At 45.5% G+C, this 25,451-nt stretch overlaps 1 protein-coding gene across 1 annotated transcript; it reads left to right on the top strand.

Annotated features, from left to right (window-relative positions):
• LOC121570667 (Golgi-associated kinase 1A-like) lies at positions 1-25,451 on the top strand. Its single transcript, XM_041882141.1, has 5 exons — positions 1-453; positions 11,202-12,722; positions 21,711-21,833; positions 24,286-24,389; positions 24,809-25,451. The coding sequence occupies exons 1-5, from the start codon at positions 451-453 to the stop codon at positions 25,011-25,013; spliced, it is 1,956 nt and encodes a 651-aa protein (XP_041738075.1). The 5' UTR covers positions 1-450; the 3' UTR covers positions 25,014-25,451.

Here is a 25,451-nt window from a genome sequence, read left to right as displayed (position 1 = left end):
GTCCCTCGGGAGTGACGGCTGCTTGTGATATGCCTATGCTCCACTTTGCTGTAAAGCAAAACTGTAGGTTGGGCTTTCTTCTGGAGAAGTAAGTTGGCTACCACAACAGTTAAAAGCCAATGAAACGTACTGTAGCCTACTTAAGTATTGTAATTTGCGATATTTATTGTTACCTTTATTGCTGACAAGGTACCCTACAATAATGACAACCGCAATGTAGCCTATAGAATGAGATGAAACATAGTTCAATTCAAATGCTCAAGTGATAGCCTATGGAAAAAGCATTGTGGAGAAACTGGAGACTTCACGCACGCTGCATCTTCAGAACCAATGCTGTCCAATCTTCAATAAAGTGTATGTAACCGTATCTACATGGTGTCACCGGACGTGTTTGCACGATAATAAAGGCTGTAAACGTTCCTTGTGGAATGCACCCGAGTCGGGGAAACGATGGTAAGTGTGGTTCACGTTTCCTTAAATCAGCATTCTCGTTTTGCTGCCCTATAGCACAATTTGAAACTTTGTTTTAGGCTGCGCATCCACGTGAAAGTGTTGAATTTGCACGGTCTTCCTGCAATTTTGTTTATTCTGGTCTTGATAATGCTCCAGAATAGCCAACTTCCAAACCGTTTGGCTAAAAAAGCAGTACCAATTATATCTGTAGGCTACACTGTATGTGAAAGAGCAGACACGTTTTTTTAACCTGCTAAATAAGTCGCCGAAATGATGTGTACCTTTATTTCATGTGATACGGAATTGTAATCCTATTTTTCCTGAAGGAAAAGAAGCAAGCAAGTGGTCAGCTCAGAGCAGTTGTTATCGGTCATATTTTGACACATCAGCACGAAGAGCTGACTTCCTCTATCCATTCTGTCTGTTGTGCACTGACTCCTGATCAGAGAAACTTGTGAAGTGTCATTATTTATGGTAAAACAAAGTAGACTGTCAATTTCAACTGAATGTATTACTGTGATACCCTTATCAGTAGAATGAGTGGCGAGACTAGAAGTAATAAACGTTTATATTCAGATAATCTTTCATGTTGAGAAAGCATGATAACTTATTATATTAATCTGATAGAAAATCTACTTAGAAAATGATATTTTCATGCCTTACAAATATTCAAGTTGATAGTAAACCCTCTTACAGAAAGTTTAAAAAAGTTTTAGTCAAAACACTCCTTCAACTGGATGATCAGGAATCATGTCTTCCAGTTCCACCAGCAGTCTCACATTTCTTAATTGATTCCATACATGAAGACAGGAGACCATGGTTTGAAGAGCTCCATGGAATCCAAGAATAACTCCAATTTATTATCATGTGTTGGACCTTAAATTAAGCATAATGAGTATTGTGTTATGGATTTTACAACCTGTTATTTATTGTGTTCTTTTTATATGTAGAGGTAACTACTTCACTCCTGGCAACAACAAAAAAGTGTTTGGCACCCTAGACTGTATTTGAATAGTGATCAGCTCTGTCTGAATGCAATGTTTCTGTGCTCAGCCATAAATTCAAAGCTCAAGTGAGGTAGAGAGAGGCATCTCTTCTCTTCAAACACAAGCATGCACCGACTACAACCTCAACCTCAAGTCTGCCTCAAGTCATTCAAGGGGCCCCATTGGAATTCACTGCTGTACTCGGGCACAAAAAAAAAAACTAAAACCCCACAGGATATTGGTTAGACACAAGGCACTGTGAGTGCTGTCCATCCATGGTTGTATTCTCAGCTGGAAATTCAGTTCCTGGGTTTGCTTTTAAAGTGAAAGCAGTTCCGTAACTTTATGCGTTTAAAGGGAGGGCCAACCGATGTCAAATACCATATTCCAGGCAGTTTCGGTTCTCGGAGCAGAGCAATTCAAACAAGCCCATGGTTCCTGTCTCAGACGGGATGGAATGCTTGTTGCCTCAATGCATTATAAATGACCCATCTAATATTGGCTTCCAAGTGAATCTGTTAGGAGGACAGGACTCCACACCACTGCAGTTCAGGGGGCAAAACAACACCCTCTTGACATTAGGTTGCCGTTATGCCATAAACTAAAGATAAGTATAATAAGTACTTAAAATGATTGAATTGTGATGAAAAAACTGGAGTCAAATACAGTTTCATATTAGTCCTAAAAGGTTCTACAGTACCTGTGGATCTCTTTATATGGACTAGTAGGTCTGCGTGAAGTAGGTAAAATTACCAACCAAGCACTGGTGTCTGAACTTTTATAACTCACACACTTTCCATCTGGGTTTTAGTGTGTGTGTGTGTGTGTGTGTGTGTGTGTGTGCTTGAATGTGTGTGTGTGATCAGTGCAACCTACACATGTATACACTTTCATATAGGTTTCAGTGTGCACTGTGCAGGAATTCTACCTAGTGAGCTTACCTTTTCACTGGGAAGAAGGAACATGTCATAACAGCTCTGAACTCTGGCTATAAGCTCCTGTTTTATGAGGCCTGATGTATTTGGAGCATCTTTACATATCCCAGTACCAGAGAGCATTAGGGGAAAGATGGGTCCTTGTAAAAGGTTGGTGGTAAGATTAGACCGGGGATGTGGTTGCAGGACTGTGTGTGGTACTGAGGTTTCCAGAGTGTGTTTATTGATGAGAAAACAGGTTGGTCCAACTGGGGACCAGGAAAAACGCTGATGGGTTGTAGGTTGCTTATAATCTCAGTAAACCACATAGAAAATACATTTGGAGGAGGGGAGGGGGGAGAGGAGAGGAGGGGAGGAGAGGTCTGGCAGGAGGTTTCTATCACCAAATAGTGGTGATTTTGTTTGGTAAATCAAGCTTTTGTCTTGTGTTTTTGTGTTACGATGATGAAAGAACGAAATGTTGCTTATTCTGGGCCAACTTCGCACCAAAATGTCATTCTACTTCTTAGGTTCCTCTCTTGCCATGGTATGTCAGATTAAAAGCAGACCTTGACCTTCTTAAGTGTGCTCACACATTGCAGCCATATGGTTAGAACATTTTTGCTCAGTGGATTAATGTTTTTCATAGCTGTAACTAAGGCCTGGAGATTATAATATATATCCCTAGGCATCGTTCCTTGATATACTAACATGCGTGATTGGTGGAAGCATGAAAATTCAATCAAATTGTTTGGGCTATTGGGCTTTTTTGTGAAATGTTTTAGATTATGATTTCAACTTGCAACAACTGAAAAGGCAAACATGCTCTCAAGACGGTCCCAGTGTGTGTGACATTATTTATCACTGTGCAGCCAGGGTCTGGCATGGGGCCTGAAAACTGCACAGCAGAGAGCAGCGCCTCACTGACTACTATTAGGGCTCCTGCTTAACGTCTGTGTGTGTGAGTGAGTGTGTGTGTGTGCGTGCGTGTGTAATAAATCACAAATGTATTCAGCCGGCTAAATGCATCAACAGTGTGCCCCATGGGACGTCAGTTGGCCGGCATTCATTTACATGCATAGAATACAATGTTATCAGCAGCTAACCACACTGCCACAGGACATTCAATTGACCTTAAGCAGTTGATACTGCAGGTGGGTGATATCAATTTGTAATTCAAAATCACACTAGGACATGCTGCTCTCGTGCATAATTTGAATGAACTGCAATATTTGACATTTAGTGCAAATACAATGCACAATAGTGTCCTGTTCAAATTGCCATTGTTCTTTGGGTATAGCTTGAAAAGTAACTGACTGATAACCTTACTGTAGACTACACTGTCTTGTAGGCTTTACCTTGTAGACTTTCCTCTGACACAGTAGCAATATACCCTTGGGGAATGTTTGGATCATGACTCTCCTGTATCTCACATATCCATCCAGACAATAATGCACATACAGTTTGCCTGTCACACTTAAAGATGTTTTCCGCTGTCATTCAGAAAACCTGCAGTGATTTGACTCACTACTGTGATAACAGGATCTGGACAGTGATCCAGAGCTGTCCCCACCTGTCTCTCCAGGCATGCCCTGCTCTGCGCGCTGCTTCGGATGACGTTTGTGTGTGTGTAGAATATGTGTAGTGGTCTCTATTTGTCTCTTTTGTGTCTGTGTTTACTTGAAATAACCAGCTCTGGGCTGACTTCTTCAGTCTCACACTGTGTGTGAGTGAATCAGTGACTGCAGCAGATTGGCTGTTGTCACACTCCTATACTGAGTAATGATGCCTCTGCCATAACAAAGAGGCGTTGACAGAGCTCCAGAGTTTCTCTGTGGAGATGGGAGAACTTCCAGAAGGACAACCATCTCTGTAGCACTCCACCAATCAGGCCATTATGGTTGAGTGGCCAGACGGAAGCCACTCCTCAGTAAAAGGCACATGACATCCCGCTTGGAGTTTGCCAAAAGGCATCTAAAGAACTCTCAGACAATGAGAAACAAGATTTTCTGGTCTGATGAAACCAAGATTGAACTCTTTGGCCTAAATGCCAAGTGTCACGTCTGGAGGAAATCCCTACAGTGAAGCATGGTGGTGGCAGCATCATGCTGTGGGGATGTTTTTCAGCAGCAGGGACTGGGTGACTAGTCAGGATCGAGGGAAAGAAGAACAGAGAAAAGTACAGAGAGATCCTTGATGAAAACCTGCTCCAGAGCGCTCAGGACCTCAGACTGGGGCCAAGATTCACCTTCCAACAGGACAACGACCCTGAGCACACAGCCAAGACAACGCAGGAGTGGCTTCGGGACAAGTCTCTGAATGTCCTTGAGTGGCCCAACCAGAGCCCGGACTTGAACCCGATCAAACATCTCTGGAGAGACCTGAAAATAGCTGTGCAGCGAGGCTCCCTATCCAACCTGACAGAGCTTGAGAGGATCTGCAGACACACACACACACACACGCATACACACACAAACAAGCGCGCACGGGACAGGCTAAGCAGCAGATGGTTGCTTCTCTTCTCCTCTTCCCCTCTCTATCTCCCCTTCTCTCTTTCACTCTCTCACTCTTTTTCTCTCGCACACCTGCAGAGTTCCCTTTGTAGATTAACATCATCAGGTCATTACACTGAAGGGCTCTGTGTGTGTGCAGCGGAGGAGCACCCCTGTATCAGCCTGGCTGTCACTCAGAGAGAGGCTTGGTTAAAAAGGAGAATATTTTGCACTGTTCTGTTTGGGCCCCTATCCCACCACTCTCTCTCCCAGGTCCCAGGATATAAAGCAGAATATAAACTGGGTGGTTCAAGCCCTGAATGCTGATTGGCTGAAAGCTGTGGTATATCAGACCGCATACCGTGGGTATGACAACATGTATTTTTACTGCTCTAATTACGTTGGTAACCAGTTTATAATAGCAATAAGGCACTTCGGGGGGTTTGTGGTATATGGCCAATATACCACGGCTAAGGGCTGTGTCCTAGCACTCTGCGTTGCGTCGTGCATAAGAACAGCCCTTAGCCATGGTATATTGGCCATATACCACACCCCCTCGGGCCTTATTGCTTAAATGTAGACCTATGATTAGCCCATTATGAGAATGGACCTCTGATATAGTAAGAGACCAGTGGAAAGGAGGATATTGCTGATGTTGACTGGGGAGGATAATGATGAGCAGCAGTTTACGTTTCATTCTATGGGACGAGCTGGTTTCTTTTCCCATGGGATGGGGTCGTTGCAGTGAAATATGCATCATCAGGTATTGTGGTATTGTCAAGGTCACTTGGAACTCAGCATTGCTATAAATCTAGAGAAAGCGAGAGAGAGAGTGTTTGAGTGTGTGTGTGTGTGTTGCCAGTAAGACTATTTTAATCCAGCCTAGGGCGTCATGTGCATTACTGCTTGCACTCTATTACATTTTCAAAACACCACTTCCTCTCTCTCCCACTCTCCCTCATGCATTTGTGTTCAACCAAGCACACAGTTTATTCCTTTCCTTTCAGTATAGCCATCCTGCGATAATGTTTTGCTGTGTTTTGCTCCATAACACTGCCGGTCAGTGTGATCTCTCAGGTAGCAGAGATGTGGTGCCTGATTCAATTAAGGTCTTCCTCTGTCTGACATCAGTGGAGAGATCTCATGCTGCCATTTCCATGCCATCATGTCATATTACTGTCAGATGATAGACTTTGTTCTCCCTCACCACTCACCAGTCAACAACACAGCAGAACATGATTGTTTGTTGTGATGTTCTGTGTGGTTTTACAAAGCAGTCAATGGATTTAATACATTCTTAGTTAGCCTTTTTGTTGGATGCGGTTTATTGAAAGGGAGGTTCTGGCTTATTTTTCTCTTTCAAAGTTGCCTCAGCACTGGGACTGAATGGTCATGTGAGACAATATATGTTTCCCTCTCTTTGACTAGAACATCTATTTAATGTACACAATAATACTCTACATGAAAATGGAAGCAATTCATTTCATGTTAGAACATTTCAATACCCCCTAAACCTCCTGTGCCCATACATACAAACAGACACGTGCACTCATGCGAATAGACATGGTTTCACACAATTTCACACGTACAATTCATACATGCCCATTAACAAGTAGATGATGCCTATTAACTGAATAATATTATGTGTGTAGTCACAGTGTATCGGTTTTGCCATGGTAGAATGGCGAGAGAATTTACTCCTTTGTTCTGCCATGCAGGAATTTCATTCTCAACGGGTGATTAACTACAATGTATCAGCAGGAAAGAGAGAGAGCCTCCCTCCACATGCTAGTGTACGTGGCTATGCTAATAGAGCTGCAGCCCAGTGCTTTTCCAGAGTATGACTGTGACTGTCCCTAAAGCCTGACCACCAAGCCAGTCTGTTCTCCTCCCACTACTTCAGGAGCTCTTTTTAGATGCTATTCTCTGTGTAATATTAGTGCTATTCACCTACAGTAGCCCCCCCCCTCTCCCTTTCTCTCTCCTTTTTCTCTCTCTCTCTCCCCTCCCACTCTCCCTCCCTACTCCCACCTTTCTCTCTTCCAGCCTTCCTCTCTTCCTCCCTCTCCTCTTTCTCCTCCTCCCCCTCTCCACCAAACAGAAAATAATGAGACATATTTTCTCCTAATCTTCTTTGAATCCTGTAAAGAATTTGTTGCATGTCTCAGCATTCCTGCAAACCTGTCCTCGAGCGTTCCGTCTAAATCCTCGAGCGTTCCGTCTAAAAAAGGAGAAGAGATGTAAAAAGAATGGACCAGAAGGTAAAAGCAGCAGGCACCTGGCCTGCTGAAATGAGTGGGAGGCTAGCTGGCATTAGACTGAGGTGGAACACAGACAAATGCTGAACAACTATTGGTAAAGATCACTGCAAGAAAGGTCATTGACGAGGATGACTCCACTCAATAAAGTTAAGCTACTGTATACTTCCTGTATTCTTCTAGTATTCTTTGTGTAACATAGGTGCTAAGATGTGTTGTGTGGCAGATGTAACAGATCATATAGCATGTGAGCTGAAAACCGTTCAACAACAGCCATGCAATACAACAATGACTGTGTCAATTTCAAACTATTTTGTTTTTGTGATTATTAAAATTCCTATCAAATTTGACACCAAGGCATTTGTCTTGTTGTTTTTTGTGATGTGGTTTGGTGTGGTGTTGACCTGTGTATCATACCCCCTTGCTGTGCATGCCACTGAGAATCAACACAATGTCTTCATGTTGACACAGTCGCACAGTCACACAGTCACACAGACACACAAGGTGCTACATGCCTGACCACTAATTAGAGCTGGTTGGCCAAACCACTGGGAAAACAAACTGAGTCACTTGACAAGACAACACTTGGCTTGCATCATAGCTTCACCTGCCTGTGGCACAAAACCCACAAGAAAACAGCCCCTGTGTGCATCTGAAATGACACCCTATTCCCTATATAGTGCACTACTTTTGAGCAGGAGTGGACAGGGTCAAGACAGGGTGCATCTGTGTCACTTCCACAAAATTCCAGAACTTTGGAATGTGATTTAATGTGTTATTGGAGAGCAGGTTTCATCAGTGAGTGTGAGTGAGCTCTCTGACTTTGCCAGGTGGAGGCTGGTGCATTGCGTCACTGGAGAGAGGGTGTTGGACCTTGGCAGAGTGAAACTTCAGCTTTACCCACCCACTGCCAAAGAATGTCTGTGCTGCTCAGCAGCTTATTACAATGTACAGTATAAGTGCAGGACATATCTTATCCAAATGAATCCCTAGAGATAGACCCTATGGGCACTTCTGTAGAATGAAAGGATTGGATAGGTATAAGCAATATAGCTGGAATTCCACCTGGCCTATCAGAGGGCAAGATGGAGCTACCACTATATTCTGGTGGTATACTTTTTTCTACCTATCCAACTATCTCAGATCTACACATATGCCTGGGGATCTTATTCAGACAGGGATCTCCACGGACATCTAAAAGCCCATCAGGACCCCTGACTCAGTCAGAACTACTGGCATGACATTCTTTCAGAAGAGCATAATGAAATCCATTCACAGGTGGGATCTGGGAAAGCTGTAAAACTGCCGTCAGCCACCGATTGGGAAAAGATCTCATGGGTTTGAAACATTCCTTCTGTTGAATTCCCTCAGAGAGAAGGAGAGTCGAGAGGGAGGAGGAGAAAGAGGACAGGAGAGAGGCAGGCAGAGGGACAGCTGATGTAAGTTGTCTTTCTGAGAGATGACTGCTTTCACCTACTATTGGTTATGTGATTAGCAGAGTTGTATTGTGGGTCAGTAAAGCTGATCCTTGATGGCAGTTTCTCACTAATCAGTGTTACTAAATATTCATCTAAATGTAACTCAGAAAAAAATGAAAAGATTGGAAACAAAAAGATGGAAGAAGCTAAGTTATTTCCATTATACTGTATGTATGTGAAGATCGAATGGAACCATAGTATTTAGTCTTTAGTATTTTATTAGGATCCCCATTAGCTGTTGCCAAGGTAGCAGCTACTCTTCCTGGGGTCCAAACATAAATAAAACATTACATCATACAAAACATCATACAAATTTACATTGCTCCATTATTACATTACAATTTTACAATACTATATTACATCACTAAGAATAATGTGTGGGTGCGTGTGTATAAAATGTGTGTGTGTGTGTGTTAGTGTGTGTATGTCTTCAGAGGCCGAATTGTGCCATGAGGTGTTGTTTTATGGGTTATTTTTTTATCTGATTTTATTGCTTGGGTTAACTTAGATGGGAGAGAGTTCCATGTAGTCATGGCTCTATAGCTCTATACCATAGTCTCTATAGCTCTATACCATAGCCTCTATAGCTCTATACCATAGCCTCTATAGCTCTATACCATAGCCTCTATAGCTCTATACCATAGTCTCTATAGCTCTATACCATAGCCTCTATAGCTCTATACCATAGTCTCTATAGCTCTATACCATAGCCTCTATAGCTCTATACCATAGTCTCTATAGCTCTATACCATAGTCTCTATAGCTCTATACCATAGCCTCTATAGCTCTATACCATAGTCTCTATAGCTCTATACCATAGCCTCTATAGCTCTATACCATAGTCTCTATAGCTCTATACCATAGCCTCTATAGCTCTATACCATAGTCTCTATAGCTCTATACCATAGTCTCTATAGCTCTATACCATAGTCTCTATAGCTCTGCCATAGTCTCTATAGCTATATACCATAGCCTCTATAGCTCTATACCATAGTCTCTATAGCTTTATACCATAGGCTCTATAGCCTCTATACCATAGTCTCTATAGCTCTATACCATAGCCTCTATAGCTCTACACCATAGTATCTATAGCTCTATACCATAGCCTCTATAGCTCTATACCATAGCCTCTATAGCTCTACACCATAGTATCTATAGCTCTATACCATAGTCTCTATAGCTCTATACCATAGTCTCTATAGCTCTATACCATAGCCTCTATAGCTCTACACCATAGTATCTATAGCTCTATACCATAGCCTCTATAGCTCTATACCATAGCCTCTATAGCCTCTGTAACCATATGCTCTATAGCCTCTATAACCATAGCCTCTATAGCGCTATACCATAGTCTCTATAGCTCTATACCATAGCCTAATCCTTTCATTGATATATGATTCAGATAAAAAACTGCCTCTGGATTTACCATAGGTTTGAATAACATTGAGAGCATACTCCATAGAGATACATCTGATTTGATTTATCTCAATGGCATACATGCTCTACATGCGATGGAGACTTTATGGAATGGGACCGGTTTGTATGTAGGCCTATGCCACAGAAAAGTAATTCATCATCACAGAGGCTGCAGTAGAGGTAAGCCATCCAGAATCTGCCTGTGTCCCAAATGGCACCCTATTCCCTATGGGCCTTGGTCAAAAGGAGTGCACTATATGCCATTTGGCACACAGTATCTGTCAGCACATTCTGGATGGTCTGGCATGCAGAAGGGAATGCTGCAATATCTATGTGTGTGCCATAGTATTTGTCTCAGCTCAGTAACTGTAACTTTCCTATAAACTGAGGAAAGCCCAGCTGTGGCTGAGAAAGGCTTTATTTACACTTGTGTGCATTGCAGACGGGATACATGTGGATTAACTATTTTTCTCTCTTTGTCTCCTCCTCTCCTCTCTCCTTTTTTTCTATCTTCTCTCTCGCTCTCCCCTTCCTCTCATCTCTTTCTGTCTCTATCTGTCTCTCTCTCTCTCTCTCTCTCTCTCTCTCTCTCTCTCTCTCTCTCTCTCTCTCTCTCTCTCTCTCTCTCTCTCTCTCTCGCTCTCTCAATTAAATTAAATTAAATTCAATTTAAGGGCTTTATTGGCATGGGAAACGTATGTTAACATTGCCAAAGCAAGTGAAGTAGATAGTAAACAAAAGTGAAATAAATATTAACAGTAAACATTACACTCAGAAGTTCCAAAAGAATAAAGACATTTCAAATGTCATATTATGTCTCTCTCTCTCTCTCTCTCTCTCTCTCTCTCTCTCTCTCTCTCTCTCTCTCTCTCTCTCTCTCTCTAGAGCTTAGTGTTTTAACAGAATAACTTGCCAAATAATAAAGTATTTCATTTGGATGTTTTTTGTTTGCCCTCGTCCTTCAGTCTGCATACTGGTATTTGCATTTCTCAACCTCTAAGACATTTAAGTTCCCTCTTCTGTAAACACACACTGAAATCTGAGCTGTTCAGTTCAAGTGGCCGACCAGCGACCGTACAGTTTAGAGAGTAAATATATTATCTTTGATTTATGGCTCTGCTCCATTATAATCATGGCTTTTTGGTGGTTTGCCCCTAACTACAGACCTAACTTTCTCTTTGTTTGCTGTTTCCCATGCATGTAGGCCTTGAGAGTGTGGTCCAAGATCTGCTGCAAGAGGTGGGCAGTGGGGGCCTTCCTCCTCCTCTTTACCCTGTCTGTGGTGGTGATCAACACCCTCCCCTTCCCCCCCTCTAAGACACGCAGGCTGCCCTCACGAGGCCTGAGCTCTGCTGGAGCCGGAGTGTATAGAGCGAGGGCTAGACCCAGGGAAAGGGCCACGTTGGCCCCTCACCACCATCTTCCTCTACCCCTCAACGGTCACAGTGGAGGTTGGAAGCAGAGTGACAAAGTCAAAGAGTCCTCCAAGCATCACCTGGTGATGGACCAGCCCAAACTGGATAGAAGAGCAGCTAGCATGACATATGAGAGAACTCAAAGCAATAACAAGAAGAAGAATCGTAAAACTAAGGGCATCGCCTCCAAAAGGAAAGAGAAGAAAGAGATTCCGCAAAGTTCTAGTAGAGACAAACAATATAATATCCAGCCATTGACAGTCAATGCTGCACTAATAAGGCATGATGGAAGCCATCTAACCAACTGCAGTGGTTCAGAGCTCTCCACCCAGCCACCACCTCTTCCCAGACAAGAGAACCTCCACCCAGCCGTGCCCCAGACTGTAGCGCGTAGCCAGAGCCGCCCTTCTACTGCAGACCTTGGCCTGTCTGACTCTGAGCACAAATATACTCCAGATGAACAGAGGCAGGACCAGGGGCACACAGGGCAGGCAGGGCAGGCAGGGCAGGCAGGGCAGGCAGGGAGGAAGGACCTAACCAAGCAGCAGGCTGTGAAAAAGGTCCCCAGAGAACACAGGAAACATGACAGACAGTCAGCAGTGGCCTCAAAGAGGAAGAGGCCCCCTTCGTCTGGGCGTAAAGAGACCCGGCCCACAGCAGAAGCAGAGAATGGGAGAGGGGGGGAGGCCCACTGGTGTAAGATGTCAGCTGGAGAGAGGGAGTTTCCAGACACTGACACACGGAGAATAAGGACTGGGGACCCTGACTCCCTGCCATGGCTCAGCAAGGACGATATTCACAAGATGGAGTTCCTCTCAGGCAGCGAGGTTGTCAGTAAGGCCAGGATCCCAGCCCACGGACAGGTCCTCCATGTAGGGCTGGGTGCCCCTCATCATGACCCTTCTCTTGGGGCTCCATTGGCTGACCACAGTGGGCACTGCCAGCAGGGTCTGTGTGCCCTGATCAAACGTCCAGACGACTGGTTCGAAGTCTTCGCCTTCCATTTAGACCGTGTTCTCGGCTTGAACAGGAGTCTGCCCACAGTGTCCAGGGCCTTCCACAGTGACATCCTGCCTTATAAATACACCAGAGGGGCAGCCAGACCCGTGGTGTGGTGGGACCCAGGCATCCAGCACCTGGCTGATGATGACAATGACCAGAACTCGTTCCCTCTCACCTGGCCCCAGTACCAGAGCCTGCTGAGGGCCAGGTGTGGCAGCAGCAGCGGGGTGGCCCTCAACGAGACCCCCTGTGTGGGGGTTCACCATGCGGAGTGGGGGCGCCTGGCCCTCTTTGACTTCCTCCTACAGGTATAGAACAACTGATAACACTCTGTATCCTCCAATCACACTCGTTAAACCCTTTTATTTAACCTATTGACAGCATTGATTTGAGCTTTTAAGATAAATACATTGGCTAGAGTTAAGAGGTCAGAAAAATGGATAGGTAGTGGATATGTGACTGTTAGATTTTGTATGGCTCCTAATGCCAGGCATTCTAACCCTATCTTAATTCCTAACCGTATCCCTAACCTTAGCCATAACCGTAACTCATTTTGATCCTGATCTGCCGCTCAAACTTACACATCCAAACTGATAACATTCTATATCCTTTGAATCACACCATGTGAAGACAACCTATTGAAATAATGCATAGACTAGAGTTCTGATTGAAATCTCACCTCACCTTGAGCGATGTACGTTTTGTAAAGTTGTTATTCCACTACGATGTATAAACTGACAGTTAGCTAGTGATTCACTTAACGTCACTATGGAGGGCTCAGCTGATAATGGCTCATGAGGTCAGGCAGACTGGGAACACTCAGAGCAGCCAACGGTCCTTGGCTGCATCCCAAATGGCACCATATTCCCCATATAGTGCACTACTTTTGACTATAGCCCTATGGGCCCTGGTCTAAAGTAGTGCAATGTAAAGGAAATAGGGTGCCATTTGGGATGCAGCTCTTGTTTTGCATTAAAGAACATTCTCACTGGATGAAATCCACAGACCTCGTCTAATAGCAGACTGGCAGTCCTTGATAATGAGTCTATTTGAGCACTGGATTGTCTTGCCAAGGTCTTATATGAAGAACTCAACTCACTAAACTGCCTTTGATTAAAAGATCCCGGCCAATGAAAAGAGTGTGACTTTCTCCTTCTGGAGCGATAAATGTAATTGATTATCAGATAATGATGTTTTTTCATGTATCACAGGTAGAAGGATATTGTAGTGAGGGCATCCCGTCAGCTTACTAGACATACAACATAATAAGTCATTATCATTCTCCCTACTAGATGAATGTATCAGCGCAGTTCAATAAGAAATCAACACAATGTTTATCTCTAATTTAGCTTCAAACTCGTTTATGATCTGCCAGTGATTTATAATGAAGCTGGAGATCTTTATTGTGTTATAAAGGATGACTGATGGTCCTTGTAAGAGCCGGATGGAGGATCTGTGTGTGTGTGTGTGTGTGTGTGTGTGTGTTTGTGTGTGTGTGTGTGTGTGTGTAAAGCTGAGACATCCTGAGAGGATGTAATTAATACAGGGTTGATAAGGCCAGCTCTGCCACAGTGCCACTCTAAATGGAGTAGTGTGTCAGTGTAACTCTGCATGGGGAATATCTAAGCTGCCTTTAGGGGATGAGAGGTGGCAATGAAGCCAACAACCCAATGATGTTTATTGCAAGTAAGAGAGAGTTAGTATGTATGGTATAGAGAGAGATTTCATACACACACACACACCAGTCTCGGTCTTCATCAGGCCTCTAAAGACCCAATGTCTGGCTGCTGGCAGAGTGAAGTCAAAGTCAGGGTTGCCATAGGGATGCCCGGCAATCACGGAAGTCCACATTAGGAAGGTATGAGAGGAAAGTGATACCAGCTGCTCTTCTCGCTGTCTGTCTCTATAGCCAGAAGAAAGTATATTTCTTTGTTTAGAAAAACCCCCCACAAGAAATAAACGATGTGCTGGTGCGCTCGAATGGGTAAAAACTACAAGGCCATGGAGACTTGGTATTAAAAAGGGTAGTCTATGAATGGCAGGAAGATGATGGGGATGATGGACACCACTTAGTAAACAAAACATTTAGAAAAATGTATCGTGGGGGTTACTTTTTCCATCCATTCCTTTGTTACTGCAGGGTAAACAGTCATCGTTACATAGCCAATGCATATGAATTGGGGGCAGAATACAGATTGTTTCAGAAAATAATGTCTCACAATTTTTCAAAGGCATAAAGACGCTGTGACACTCTGGCTCCAGGGACTCTGATTGTTGAGCCAGGGTTGTTATTTTCATTTAGGGTGTATTTCTATGTTGGGTGTCTAGGTTGTTGTTTTCTATGTTTGGTCGATGACTCCCAATCGGAGGTAACGAGTGTCAGCTGTCGGCTCGTTATCTCTGATTGGGAGCCATATTTATACTGTGTGTTTTCACCTTGGGGTTGTGGGTTTTTGTTCCATGTTTCTGTCAGTGTTACAGAGGACTTCACTATCGTCATTTGTTGTTTTTCGTGGTTGCTTTATAAAATAAAGTCATCATGTTCACTCCACGCGCTGCGTATTGGTCCGCTTCTTCAGACGATCGTGACAGAAAAACCCACCATAAAAGGACCAAGCAGCGCGTCCCAGGAGCAAAGGGTCTGGACATGGGAGGAACTGTTGGACGGTAAAGGGTCCTGGACTTGGGAGGAGATCCTGGATGGTATGGATCGCCGACCATGGAACGAGACGGTGGAGAGGCGACGGCGAGAGGAGCAACGGCATCGGCAGGGCCATCGTCGGAAGGACGGGAGGCAACCCCAAAAAATTTTTTTGGGGGCACATGGCTTAGGCGGCTGGGCAGCAGGAGGCTGCCACAGGGAGAAAAGGAGAGAAGGCTAACGGAGTACGGGAGCCATTGGCGAGTAGAGGGAGGGAAGTGTGTGTGGCACGGCGTGAAAGACTGATGTGTGTTGCCAGTCCGGTCCGGCCCGTTCCTGATCCTCGGTTGAGGCCAGTGGTGTGTGTTCCCGGTACGGACCGGCCTGTTCCTACTCCAAGCACCAGGTCCACGGTGTGCTACGCCAGCCCGGCCCGGCCTGTTCCGGCCACTCGCACCAGGGATGCGGTGCGCGTCGCCAGCCCAGCCCGGCCTGTTCCTGCTCCACGCACCAGGGATAGGGTGCGCTTCGCCAGCCCGGCCCGGCCTGTTCCGGCCACTCGCACCAGGGATACGGTGCGCGTCGCCAGCTCAGCCCGGCCTGTTCCTACTCCACGCACCAGGGATACGGTGCGCGTCGCCAGCCCAGCCCGGCCTGTTCCTACTCCACGCACCAGGGATACGGTGCGCCGCCAGCCCGGCCCGGCCTGTTCCGGCCTCTCGCACCAGAGATACGGTGCGCGTCGCCAGCCCAGCCCGGCCTGTTCCTGCTCTCCGCACTAGGCCTTATGTGCGTCCCCAGGGTCCAGCATGCCCTGTTGCTGCTCTCCGCACTAGGCCTTATGTGCGTCCCCAGGGCCAAGCATGCCCTGTTGCTGCTTCCCGCACTAGCCCTGAGATGCGTGTCCTCAGCCCGGTACCTCCAGTTCCGGCACCACGCATCAGGCCTACGGTGCGTCCCCAGGGCCAAGCATGCCCTGTTGCTTCTCCCCGCACTAGCCCTGAGATGCGTGTCCTCAGCCCGGTACCTCCAGTTCCGGCACCACGCATCAGGCCTACGGTGCGTCCCCAGGGCCAAGCATGCCCTGTTGCTTCTCCCCGCACTAGCCCTGAGATGCGTGTCCTCAGCCCGGTACCTCCAGTTCCGGCACCACACACCAGGCCTACGGTGCGCCTCAGACGGCCAGAGTCTGCCGTCTGCCCAACGGGGCCTGAACTGTCCGTCTGCCCAACGCCGTCTGAACTGCCCGTCTGCCCAACGGCGCCTGAACGGTCCGTCTGCCCAACGCCGTCTGAACTGCCCGTCTGCCCAACGGCGCCTGAACTGCCCGTCTGCCCAACGCCGTCTGAACTGTCCGTCTGCCCAACGCCGTCTGAACTGCCCGTCTGTACTGAGCCTGCAAAGCCGCCCGTCTGCCATGAGCCTTCAGAGCCGTCCGCCAGACCGGGAGCCGCTAGAGCTCTCCGCCAGACAGGATCAGCCAGAGCCTTCCGCCAGACAGGATCAGCCAGAGCCTTCCGCCAGACAGGATCAGCCAGAGCCTTCCGCCAGACAGGATCAGCCAGAGCCTTCCGCCAGACAGGATCAGCCAGAGCCTTCCGCCAGACAGGATCAGCCAGAGCCTTCCGCCAGACAGGATCAGCCAGAGCCTTCCGCCAGACAGGATCAGCCAGAGCCTTCCGCCAGACAGGATCAGCCAGAGCCTTCCGCCAGCCAGGATCCGCCAGAGCCGTCCAGCCAGGATCCGCCAGAGCCAGCCAGCCAGGATCCGCCATTCAGTCCGGTGCTGCCCCTCAGGCCGGTGCTGCCCCGTAGTCAGGTACTGTCCCTTAGTCCGGTGCTGCCCCTTAGTCCGGTGCTGCCCCTTAGTCCGGTGCCGCCCCTTAATCCAGTGGGGTTTAGTTGGGGGGTGGTCATGTGGAGGGGGCTACGGAAGCGGATAGTGACTAAGGTGGGGTGGGGACCACGACCTGGGCCAGAGCCGCCACCATGGACAGACGCCCACCCAGACCCTCCCCTAGACTGTATGCTGGTGCGCCCGGAGTTCGCACCTTTAGGGGGGGGTACTGTGACACTCTGGCTCCAGGGACTCTGATTGTTGAGCCAGGGTTGTTATTTTCATTTAGGGTGTATTTCTATGTTGGGTGTCTAGGTTGTTGTTTTCTATGTTTGGTCGATGACTCCCAATCGGAGGTAACGAGTGTCAGCTGTCGGCTCGTTATCTCTGATTGGGAGCCATATTTATACTGTGTGTTTTCACCTTGGGGTTGTGGGTTTTTGTTCCATGTTTCTGTCAGTGTTACAGAGGACTTCACTATCGTCATTTGTTGTTTTTCGTGGTTGCTTTATAAAATAAAGTCATCATGTTCACTCCACGCGCTGCGTATTGGTCCGCTTCTTCAGACGATCGTGACAGACGCTGAGCAAACACAAACAAATAGGAAAATGTCTCTAAAAGAGATGAGTCACAAATTGCAATCTTTGATTGTGTTCAATCAAAATTCTCTCACTTTGGAGGCTATTACAGCATTTTATCCATGCTACCCATTCTATTAAAAATAGAAAACTATTCAATAAAACAGCCACTGAACCAACTCAGCTGTAGAAAAATTTGATAATCAAATCAATTTTTATTTGCCACATGCGCCGAATACAACAGGTGTAGACATTACCGTGAAATGCTTACTTACAAGCCCTTAACCAACAATGCATTTATTTCTTAATCAAATAGTAAAATAAAACAACAACAACAAAAAAGTGTAGAGAAAAAAAGAGCAGAAGTAAAATAAAATAACAGTAGGGAGGCTATATACAAGGGGGTACCGGTGCAGAGTCAATGTGCGGGGGCACCGGCTAGTTGAGGTAGTTGAGGTAATATGTACATGTGGCTAGAGTTAAAGTGACTATGCATAAATAATTAACAGAGTAGCAGCAGTGTAAAAAGATGGTGCAAATAGTCTGGGTAGCCATGATGAGCTGTTCAGGAGTCTTATGACTTGGGGGTAGAAGCTGTTGAGAAGCCTTTTGGACCTAGACTTGGCGCTCCGGTACCGCTTGCCGTGCGGTAGCAGAGAGAACAGTCTATGACTAGGGTGGCTGGAGTCTTTGACAATTTTGAGGGCCTTCCTCTGACACCGCCTAGTATAGAGGTCCTGGATGGCAGGAAGCGTGGCCCCAGTGATGTACTGGGCCGTACGCACTACCCTCTGTAGTGCCTTGCGGTCGGAGGCCGAGCAGTTGCCATACCAGGCAGTGATTTAACCAGTCAGGATGCTCTCGATGGTGCAGCTGTATAACTTTTTGAGGATCTGAGGACCCATGCCAAATCTTTTCAGTCTCCTGAGGGGGAATAGGCTTTGTCGTGCCCTCTTCACGACTGTCTTGGTGTGTTTGGACCATGATAGTTTGTTGGTGATGTGGACACCAAGGAACTTGAAGCTCTCAACCTGTTCCACTACAGCCCTGTCAATGAGAATGGGGGTGTGCCCAGTCCTCTTTTTTTCCCTGTAGTCCACAATCATCTCCTTTGTCTTGGTCACATTGAGGGAGAGGTTGTTATCCTGGCACCACACGGCCAGGTCTCTGACCTCCTCCCTATAGGCTGTCTCATCGTTGTCGGTGATCAGGCCTACCACTGTTGTGTCGTCGGCAAACTGAATGATGGTGTTGGAATCGTGCCTGGCCATGCAGTCATGGGTGAACAGGGCGTACAGGAGGGGACTGAGCACGCACCCCTGAGGGGCCCCCGTGTTGATGATCAGCGTGGCAGATGTGTTGTTACCTACCCTTACCACCTGGGGGCGGCCTGTCAGGAAGTCCAGGATCCAGTTGCAGAGGGAGGTGTTTAGTCCCAGGGTCCTTAGCTTAGTGATGAGCTTTGAGGGCACTATGGTGTTGAAAGCTGAGCTGTAGTCAATGAATAGCATTCTCACGTAGGTGTTCCTCTTGTCCAGGTGGGAAAGTGCAGTGTGGAGTGCAATAGAGATTGCATCATCTGTGGATCGGTTGGGGCGGTATGCAAATTGGAGTGGGTCTAGGGTTTCTGGGATAATGGTGTTGATGTGAGCCATGACCAGCCTTTCAAAGCACTTCATGGCTACAGACGTCAGTGCTACGGGTCGGTAGTCATTTAGACAGGTTATCTTAGTGTCCTTGGGCACGGGGACTATGGTGGTCTGCTTGAAACATGTTGGTATTACAGACTCAGTCAGGAACATGTTGAAAATGTCGGTGAAGACACTTGCCAATTGGTCAGCACATGATCAGAGTACACGTCCTGGTAATCCGTCTGGCCCTGCAGCCTTGTGGATGATAATGATAAAGAAAGACTGTCTTCTCTCTCTGAGATGAAATGGAATGGGTAACTGAACTGTGGGGGGAGAGAATAGTGTGTGAGTACAAAATGGCACCCTATTTCTTATATAGTGCACTACTTTTGACCAGGGCCCCGGCTCAAAAGCAGTGCACTATATAGGGAATAGGGTGCCATTTGGGACGCAGGGAGCCACTGTATGAATAATACATGAGTAGTCTCTTTGCAGAAGTCAATACCTGTAACATGCCAACTGCTAATAGCATTGTATTGATTCAGTGGAATTGCTGACTGGGACCCTGTAACACTTGTTCCTACCTGCACACTTAACACATCTAATGGCTCTGATGTGCAACCTAACACCAATTAGCAAGGGGAACAGTGTGAAGGACACACTGTCACACACGCACTTCGCCTGGGGAGAACAGAGGAGAAAGAGGACCTTGCGCCAAGTGTCCTCGTTGTTGGTCATTGCCTTGGATGCTTTGGATTGCCATTGTAGGCTAATAAGGCTACCAATGTATTGTTATGAATTAGTTGTGAGTAGGCTTATTGTTTAGCTTGTGATGTTATTGTGTGTGATATAGGCCTTAATAGCATGTCCTGTTTCCCAGAGACTTGGTGGTACCAAGTGAATGAGTGTGTTGTAGTGTAAGGGTGAAATGTAGTAGGGATGTGAGAACTCCTGAAGGCGCTAAAGAAGTGAAGCGAAATGGTGAGGTGTGAGTTTTACCACAGAGAGGCCCAGACAGACCTGGGGGCATATCTCACCTTGGTAACACTCTGAGAGTGTGGCAAGGTCTCCACTTCTCAGTTTAACACCAAGGATTCCATTGCTCCCTTCCGCTCCTGATAGTTGGTTTGTTCTGCGGTATAATGAGGAGGAGAACGGTACCACAGGTGTTGATGTTGTGTTATTATATTTGGGGATTTGTTTGTGTGAATATGCACAAAAAAATGTCAGCAGTGAATACATACATTCATGAACAAATATAATATGATGTGTGTTAACTTTGAAAAAAGAGCTTCCTTATTTAAACAGTGCTGGTGAGTACTGTACAAGTCAGCAGTGATAATTGAAGTTGGTGAAGTGGAGAGAAGTCAGCCTGAAGTTATAATGTATATGAATTTTAAAAATGATGATATACACTTAAAAGTTTGGCTTTGCTATAGTATTCTTGTTCATAGAATTGGACTTGCTGCAATAACTGAGGTGGCAAAAATAGCAGTCTTACTGCTTTTGCTAGCTTGCTCTGGTTTGCCCTCACTGCAGGTGATTGACCTACAATGACTGAACCACCTCTTACTGTAATCAACTCTGGCGACCTCTGACCTTAGGGGTCTGTCTCACATGAGTAACTACCTCCTCACCATCCCTCCTCTCACCATCCCCCCCTCCTCCTCTCACCATTCCCCTCCTCCTCTCACCTCCCTCTCTCTCTCATGCAAAAGGCTTAAGCTGTAACTGTCACTAACTCTATCAACACTTAGGCCTTACTTGGCTGCATTTGGAATTCTGTCAACAAAATGATAAATGACTGCATAGCAAACAAGCGTAAGAGTTATTTGCTATGGTTGATGATTTCAGAAAATAAATAGATTTTACACTAGTTTCTTGTAGTCACCCTTGATGTTCCTCTTGGATAGCTGTTCTGTAGTCTGAGGTTCTTTATAAAGAAAGCACCAAAGAGATCCTATAAACCAGGAGTTCCCAACCTTTTTTCACCAGGGCCCCTTTTTGACATGTAAAAAATGTCATGCACCCCACTGCTTTTTTTATTACTGTTTATTGAGATAGCATGCATTAAATACATCACCAGCTTGATTTTGTTTTGAAGCTAATTACCTGCAACTCTAGTTTTTTTAAATGATAATAATCATAATAATGGATAAAGAAATTAAAGTATAGACCGTTATCAAATGTGTTTTATTATGATAATTTATATGAACACTCAATTGAATTATACATATTCTATTTTACAGAAAGTGAATAGATCAATTGATAGCCACAGAGTCACATTGTATAAGATTACTTCCCAAGCAAAGTCTGAAACAACACATAGTCTAATTTCTTTCACTCCTCGACTTTAGAAAGTTGTAGCTCAGCTTCTGCATGTTATAGAGACCAATCAAATACATTCCGATGTGCATCAGAGTTGCGTCTTCCTTGGGTGTTTTACCACTTGTTTCTAGCCTAAAGAATCGCGGATTTATGCGTTGTTTTATATCGGTATACAATTGGGAACCCCTGCTATAAATCACAGTTCTATATGTAATTCTATGGAAAGGACATTGTTGACGATCAATCCCAACTAATCCATGTTCTTTCATTACCCCGTGCAGGTGAATGATCGTCTGGACCGGTACTGCTGCGGTTTCCAGCCTGACCCAGCAGAACCATGTGTGGAGAACCTGCTACATGCCAAGTGCAGGAACCCGAAGGATCTAGTGCTAGTGCACATCCTGGTAACTATCATATCACAGCCAATAAAACATCATATGGACTTAATGTATGGGCCATTCAAATCAAATCAAATCTAATTGTATTTGTCACATACACATGTTTAGCAGATGTTATTGCGGGTGTAGCGAAATGCTTGTGCTTCTAGCTCCGACAGTGCAGTAATTTCTAACAAGTAATATCTAACAATTTCACAACAGATACCCAATACACACAAATCTAGTAAGAAATGGAATTTAAGAATATATACATATATGGACAAGCAATGACAGAGCGGCATGGACTAAGATACAGTACAATATTATAGAATAGAATACAGTATATACATATGACATGAGTAGTGCAAGATATGTAAACATTATTAAAGTGACTAGTGTTCCATTTCTTAAAGTGGCCAGTGATTTCAATAGGCAGCAGCAGCCTCTAATGTGCTAGTGATGGATATTTAACAGTCTAATGGCCTTGAGATAGAAGCTGTTTTTCATTCTCTTGGTCCCAGCTTTGATGCACCTGTACTGACCTCGCCTTCTGGATGATAGCGGGGTGAACAGGCAGTGGCTCGGGTGGTTGATGTCCTTGATGATCTTTTTGGCCTTCCTTTGACATCGGGTGCTGTAGGTGTCTTGGAGGGCGGGTAGTTTGCCCCCGGTAATGCGTTTGGCAGACCGCACCACCCTCTGGAGAGCCCTGTGGTTGTGGGCGGTGCAGTTGCCGTACCAGGCGGTGATACAGCCCGACAGGAGGCTCTCAATTGTGCATCTGTAAAAGTTTGAGGGTTTTAGGTGCCAAGCCAAATTTCTTCAGCCTCCTGAGGTTGAAGAGGCTCTGTTGCGCCTTCTTCACCACACTGTCTGCGTGGGTGGACCATTTCAGTTTGTCAGTGATGTGTAAGCCAAGGAACTTGAAGCTTTCCACCTTCTCCACTGTGGTCCCGTCGATGTGGATAGGGGGGTGCACCCTCTGCTGTTTCCTGAAGTCCATGATCATCTCCTTTGTTTTGTTGATGTTGAGAGAGGTTATTTTCCTGGCACCACACTCCCAGAGCCCTCACCTCCTCCCTGTAGGCGGTCTCGTCATTGTTGGTAATCAAGCCTACTACTGTTGTGTCGTCTGCAAACTTTATGATTGAGTTGGAGGCGTGCTTGGCCACGCAGTCATGGGTGAACAGGGAGTACAGGTGGGGGCTGAGCACGCACCCTTGTGGGGCCCCAGTGTTGAGGATCAGCGAAGTGCAGATGTTGTTTCCTATCTTCACCACCTGGGGGCGGCCCTTCAGGAAGTCCAGGACCCAGTTGCACAGGGCGGGGTTCAGATCCAGGGCCTCGAGCTTAATGATAAGCTTGGAGGGTACTATGGTGTTGAATGCTGAGCTATAGTCAATGAACAGCATTCTTACATAGGTATTCCTCTTGTCCAGATGGGATAGGGCAGTGTACAGTGTGATGGCGATTGCATCGTCTGTGGATCTATTGGGGTGGTAAGCAAATTGAAGTGGGTCTAGGGTGACAGGTAAGGCAGAGGTGATATGATCCTTGACTAGTCTCTCAAAGCACTTCATGATGACAGAGGTGAGTGCTACGGGGCGATAGTCATTTAGTTCAGTTACCTTTGCTTTCTTGGGTACAGGAACAATGGTGGCCATCTTGGCTCATTCTGGCTCAGACAAGGCTTACTTACTTGGACATAATGTAAGATAAGAGCCTGCAGGAGGTTTAGCAGGAGGCTTGTCTAAATAATCTAATAGGCCAATGTAAACAGACCTCTACAAATGTAGAGCTCTATACTAATATTATTACTACTATCCAGACCTTTTATTCTTAACAAAGAGAATTCCGATGTTGGACAAAGATGATCACTATTCTTTTACCACTGCTCTGTGGAATAATTACTCCCTCTTTCCACTGAACCTGCTGAACTCATTGCTGGTACTTGGTACTCGCTTTTGCCAAAGACAAATAGAATTCTATTAAGCACATTACGCTTTATTATTTCAGCTGTTGTAGAAAGGAGTAGGAGTTGACTTTCTATCTATATACTGGATTCTTGACCTATCTCACTGTAATATAGTGAATTTTCTGTTGTACATGAATTACTGATTCAGTGTTATTTGGGTTATTAACTGGATTCGTCCTGACATTTTGTGATTTCTTATTTTTTTTGTTTTTGATAATGTTTTGTGTACTTTGACATTTTTGCTACATTGTTAGGAGCTATTAACACAAGCATTTAGCTGCACCCGCTCTAACACCTGCCAGACTGTGTATGTGACCAATAAACTTTGATTTGATTTATAGTTTGATATATAGTGAGAGGTCTAAAGAAGTCATATCTAGTTGAAAGTTATTCTCCCGAGCCTTCATTTCATAATTACTATAGTAATATTTATCAAAGAGATACAGTTAGTGGTGATGATACTTTATGCTAAACTAGACAGTCTGTCTATGTTTTTTTCTACAGGTGAGGAGGGTAGAGCCTACCAGACTGGTGTTCATAGACAATGCAGGCAGACCAAATCATCCCCATGACAACCTCAACTTCCACTTAGTAGAGGGCATCGATGAGTGAGTACAAACATCTATTATTCAGCCTCTATTCAAGGCTAGACAGAAGCCTGGAAATAGGCTTAGTCTGCCAGAGCTCTGACCAAAAGTACTGCACTATATAGGGAATATGGTGCCATTTAGGAAGTACCTTAGTGTACAGAAGCTCAGTTGAACCCTACATCAACCCCACATCACACAGCCTTAATCTGTGTTTTCTAAATCCAGTGAAGCGATTGGGCGGATCTTCATAACTCTATCTATGCATTGTTGTTATTTCTTTCTGAATACTTCAGAGATGAAGGATAACTGTTGGTGGATTAAACTAAAATAGGCCACATCATCACAATATGCTCAGTCAATTGGGTTTGATATCTGTTGTCTGGTATTTGTCTGGATTTCTTTTCCAAACAGTGAGTCTTACTGTATTTTTCTGGCAGGTTTCCAGAGAGAGCCGTATCAGTTCTCCAGTCTGGCTGCTTGGAGAGCATGCTCCTGAGCTCCCTGTATATGGACAAGGAATTCTGGGAGAGCCGAGGGGGGGCACGTGGCCTGAAACCTCTCATCCACACTGTTGAGCAGAGAGGGAGGATTCTGCTGCAGCACATCCACGACAAGAGACTGAGACTGAACAGGGATCTGTGAATCCAATGGCCACATGCACCCAGCAGTACATTCATTTCATCCAGGCAGAGGGTGCCTGCGACAGACATGGAAACCTCCTCAAGGTCCCGGGCAGCCTAAAGACACAAGATGTGTCTCAAATGGCACCCTATTCCCTATGTAGTGCACTACTTATGACCACAGCCCTTCATTGTCTATGAACACCCTACGGGCCTTGGTCAAAAGTAGTGCACTGTATAGGGAAAAGGGTGCTATTTGGCCCGCAGATACGGTATGCCTGTTCCATGCTGGTTGTGGTTCCCATCCATGTTGTATCCATACATCTTGCCAACATACCTCAAGCCAAGCAAATTATGCCTGTTTTTGAGGTGAGTTTTGTATTTTCTAATAAAAAATAGCAGATTGAACGATTTATTTAATGTCTGTTTTATGAGATAAGCGTTTGGCTGTAATTTTAAG

Source organism: Coregonus clupeaformis, chromosome 28, assembly GCF_020615455.1.
Source record: "Coregonus clupeaformis isolate EN_2021a chromosome 28, ASM2061545v1, whole genome shotgun sequence".
Classification (NCBI taxonomy): Eukaryota; Metazoa; Chordata; class Actinopteri; order Salmoniformes; family Salmonidae; genus Coregonus; species Coregonus clupeaformis.
Note: the sequence above shows the minus strand (reverse complement) of the source record. Positions and strands in the feature narration are given on the sequence as shown.

Excerpts from the sequence above, each read along its gene's own strand:
- LOC121570667 (XM_041882141.1), top strand. Across the intron at positions 12,723-21,710 it reads TCTTTGACTTCCTCCTACAG|GTGAATGATCGTCTGGACCG; the intron begins GTATAGAACAAC and ends TACCCCGTGCAG. Across the intron at positions 21,834-24,285 it reads TAGTGCTAGTGCACATCCTG|GTGAGGAGGGTAGAGCCTAC; the intron begins GTAACTATCATA and ends TTTTTTCTACAG.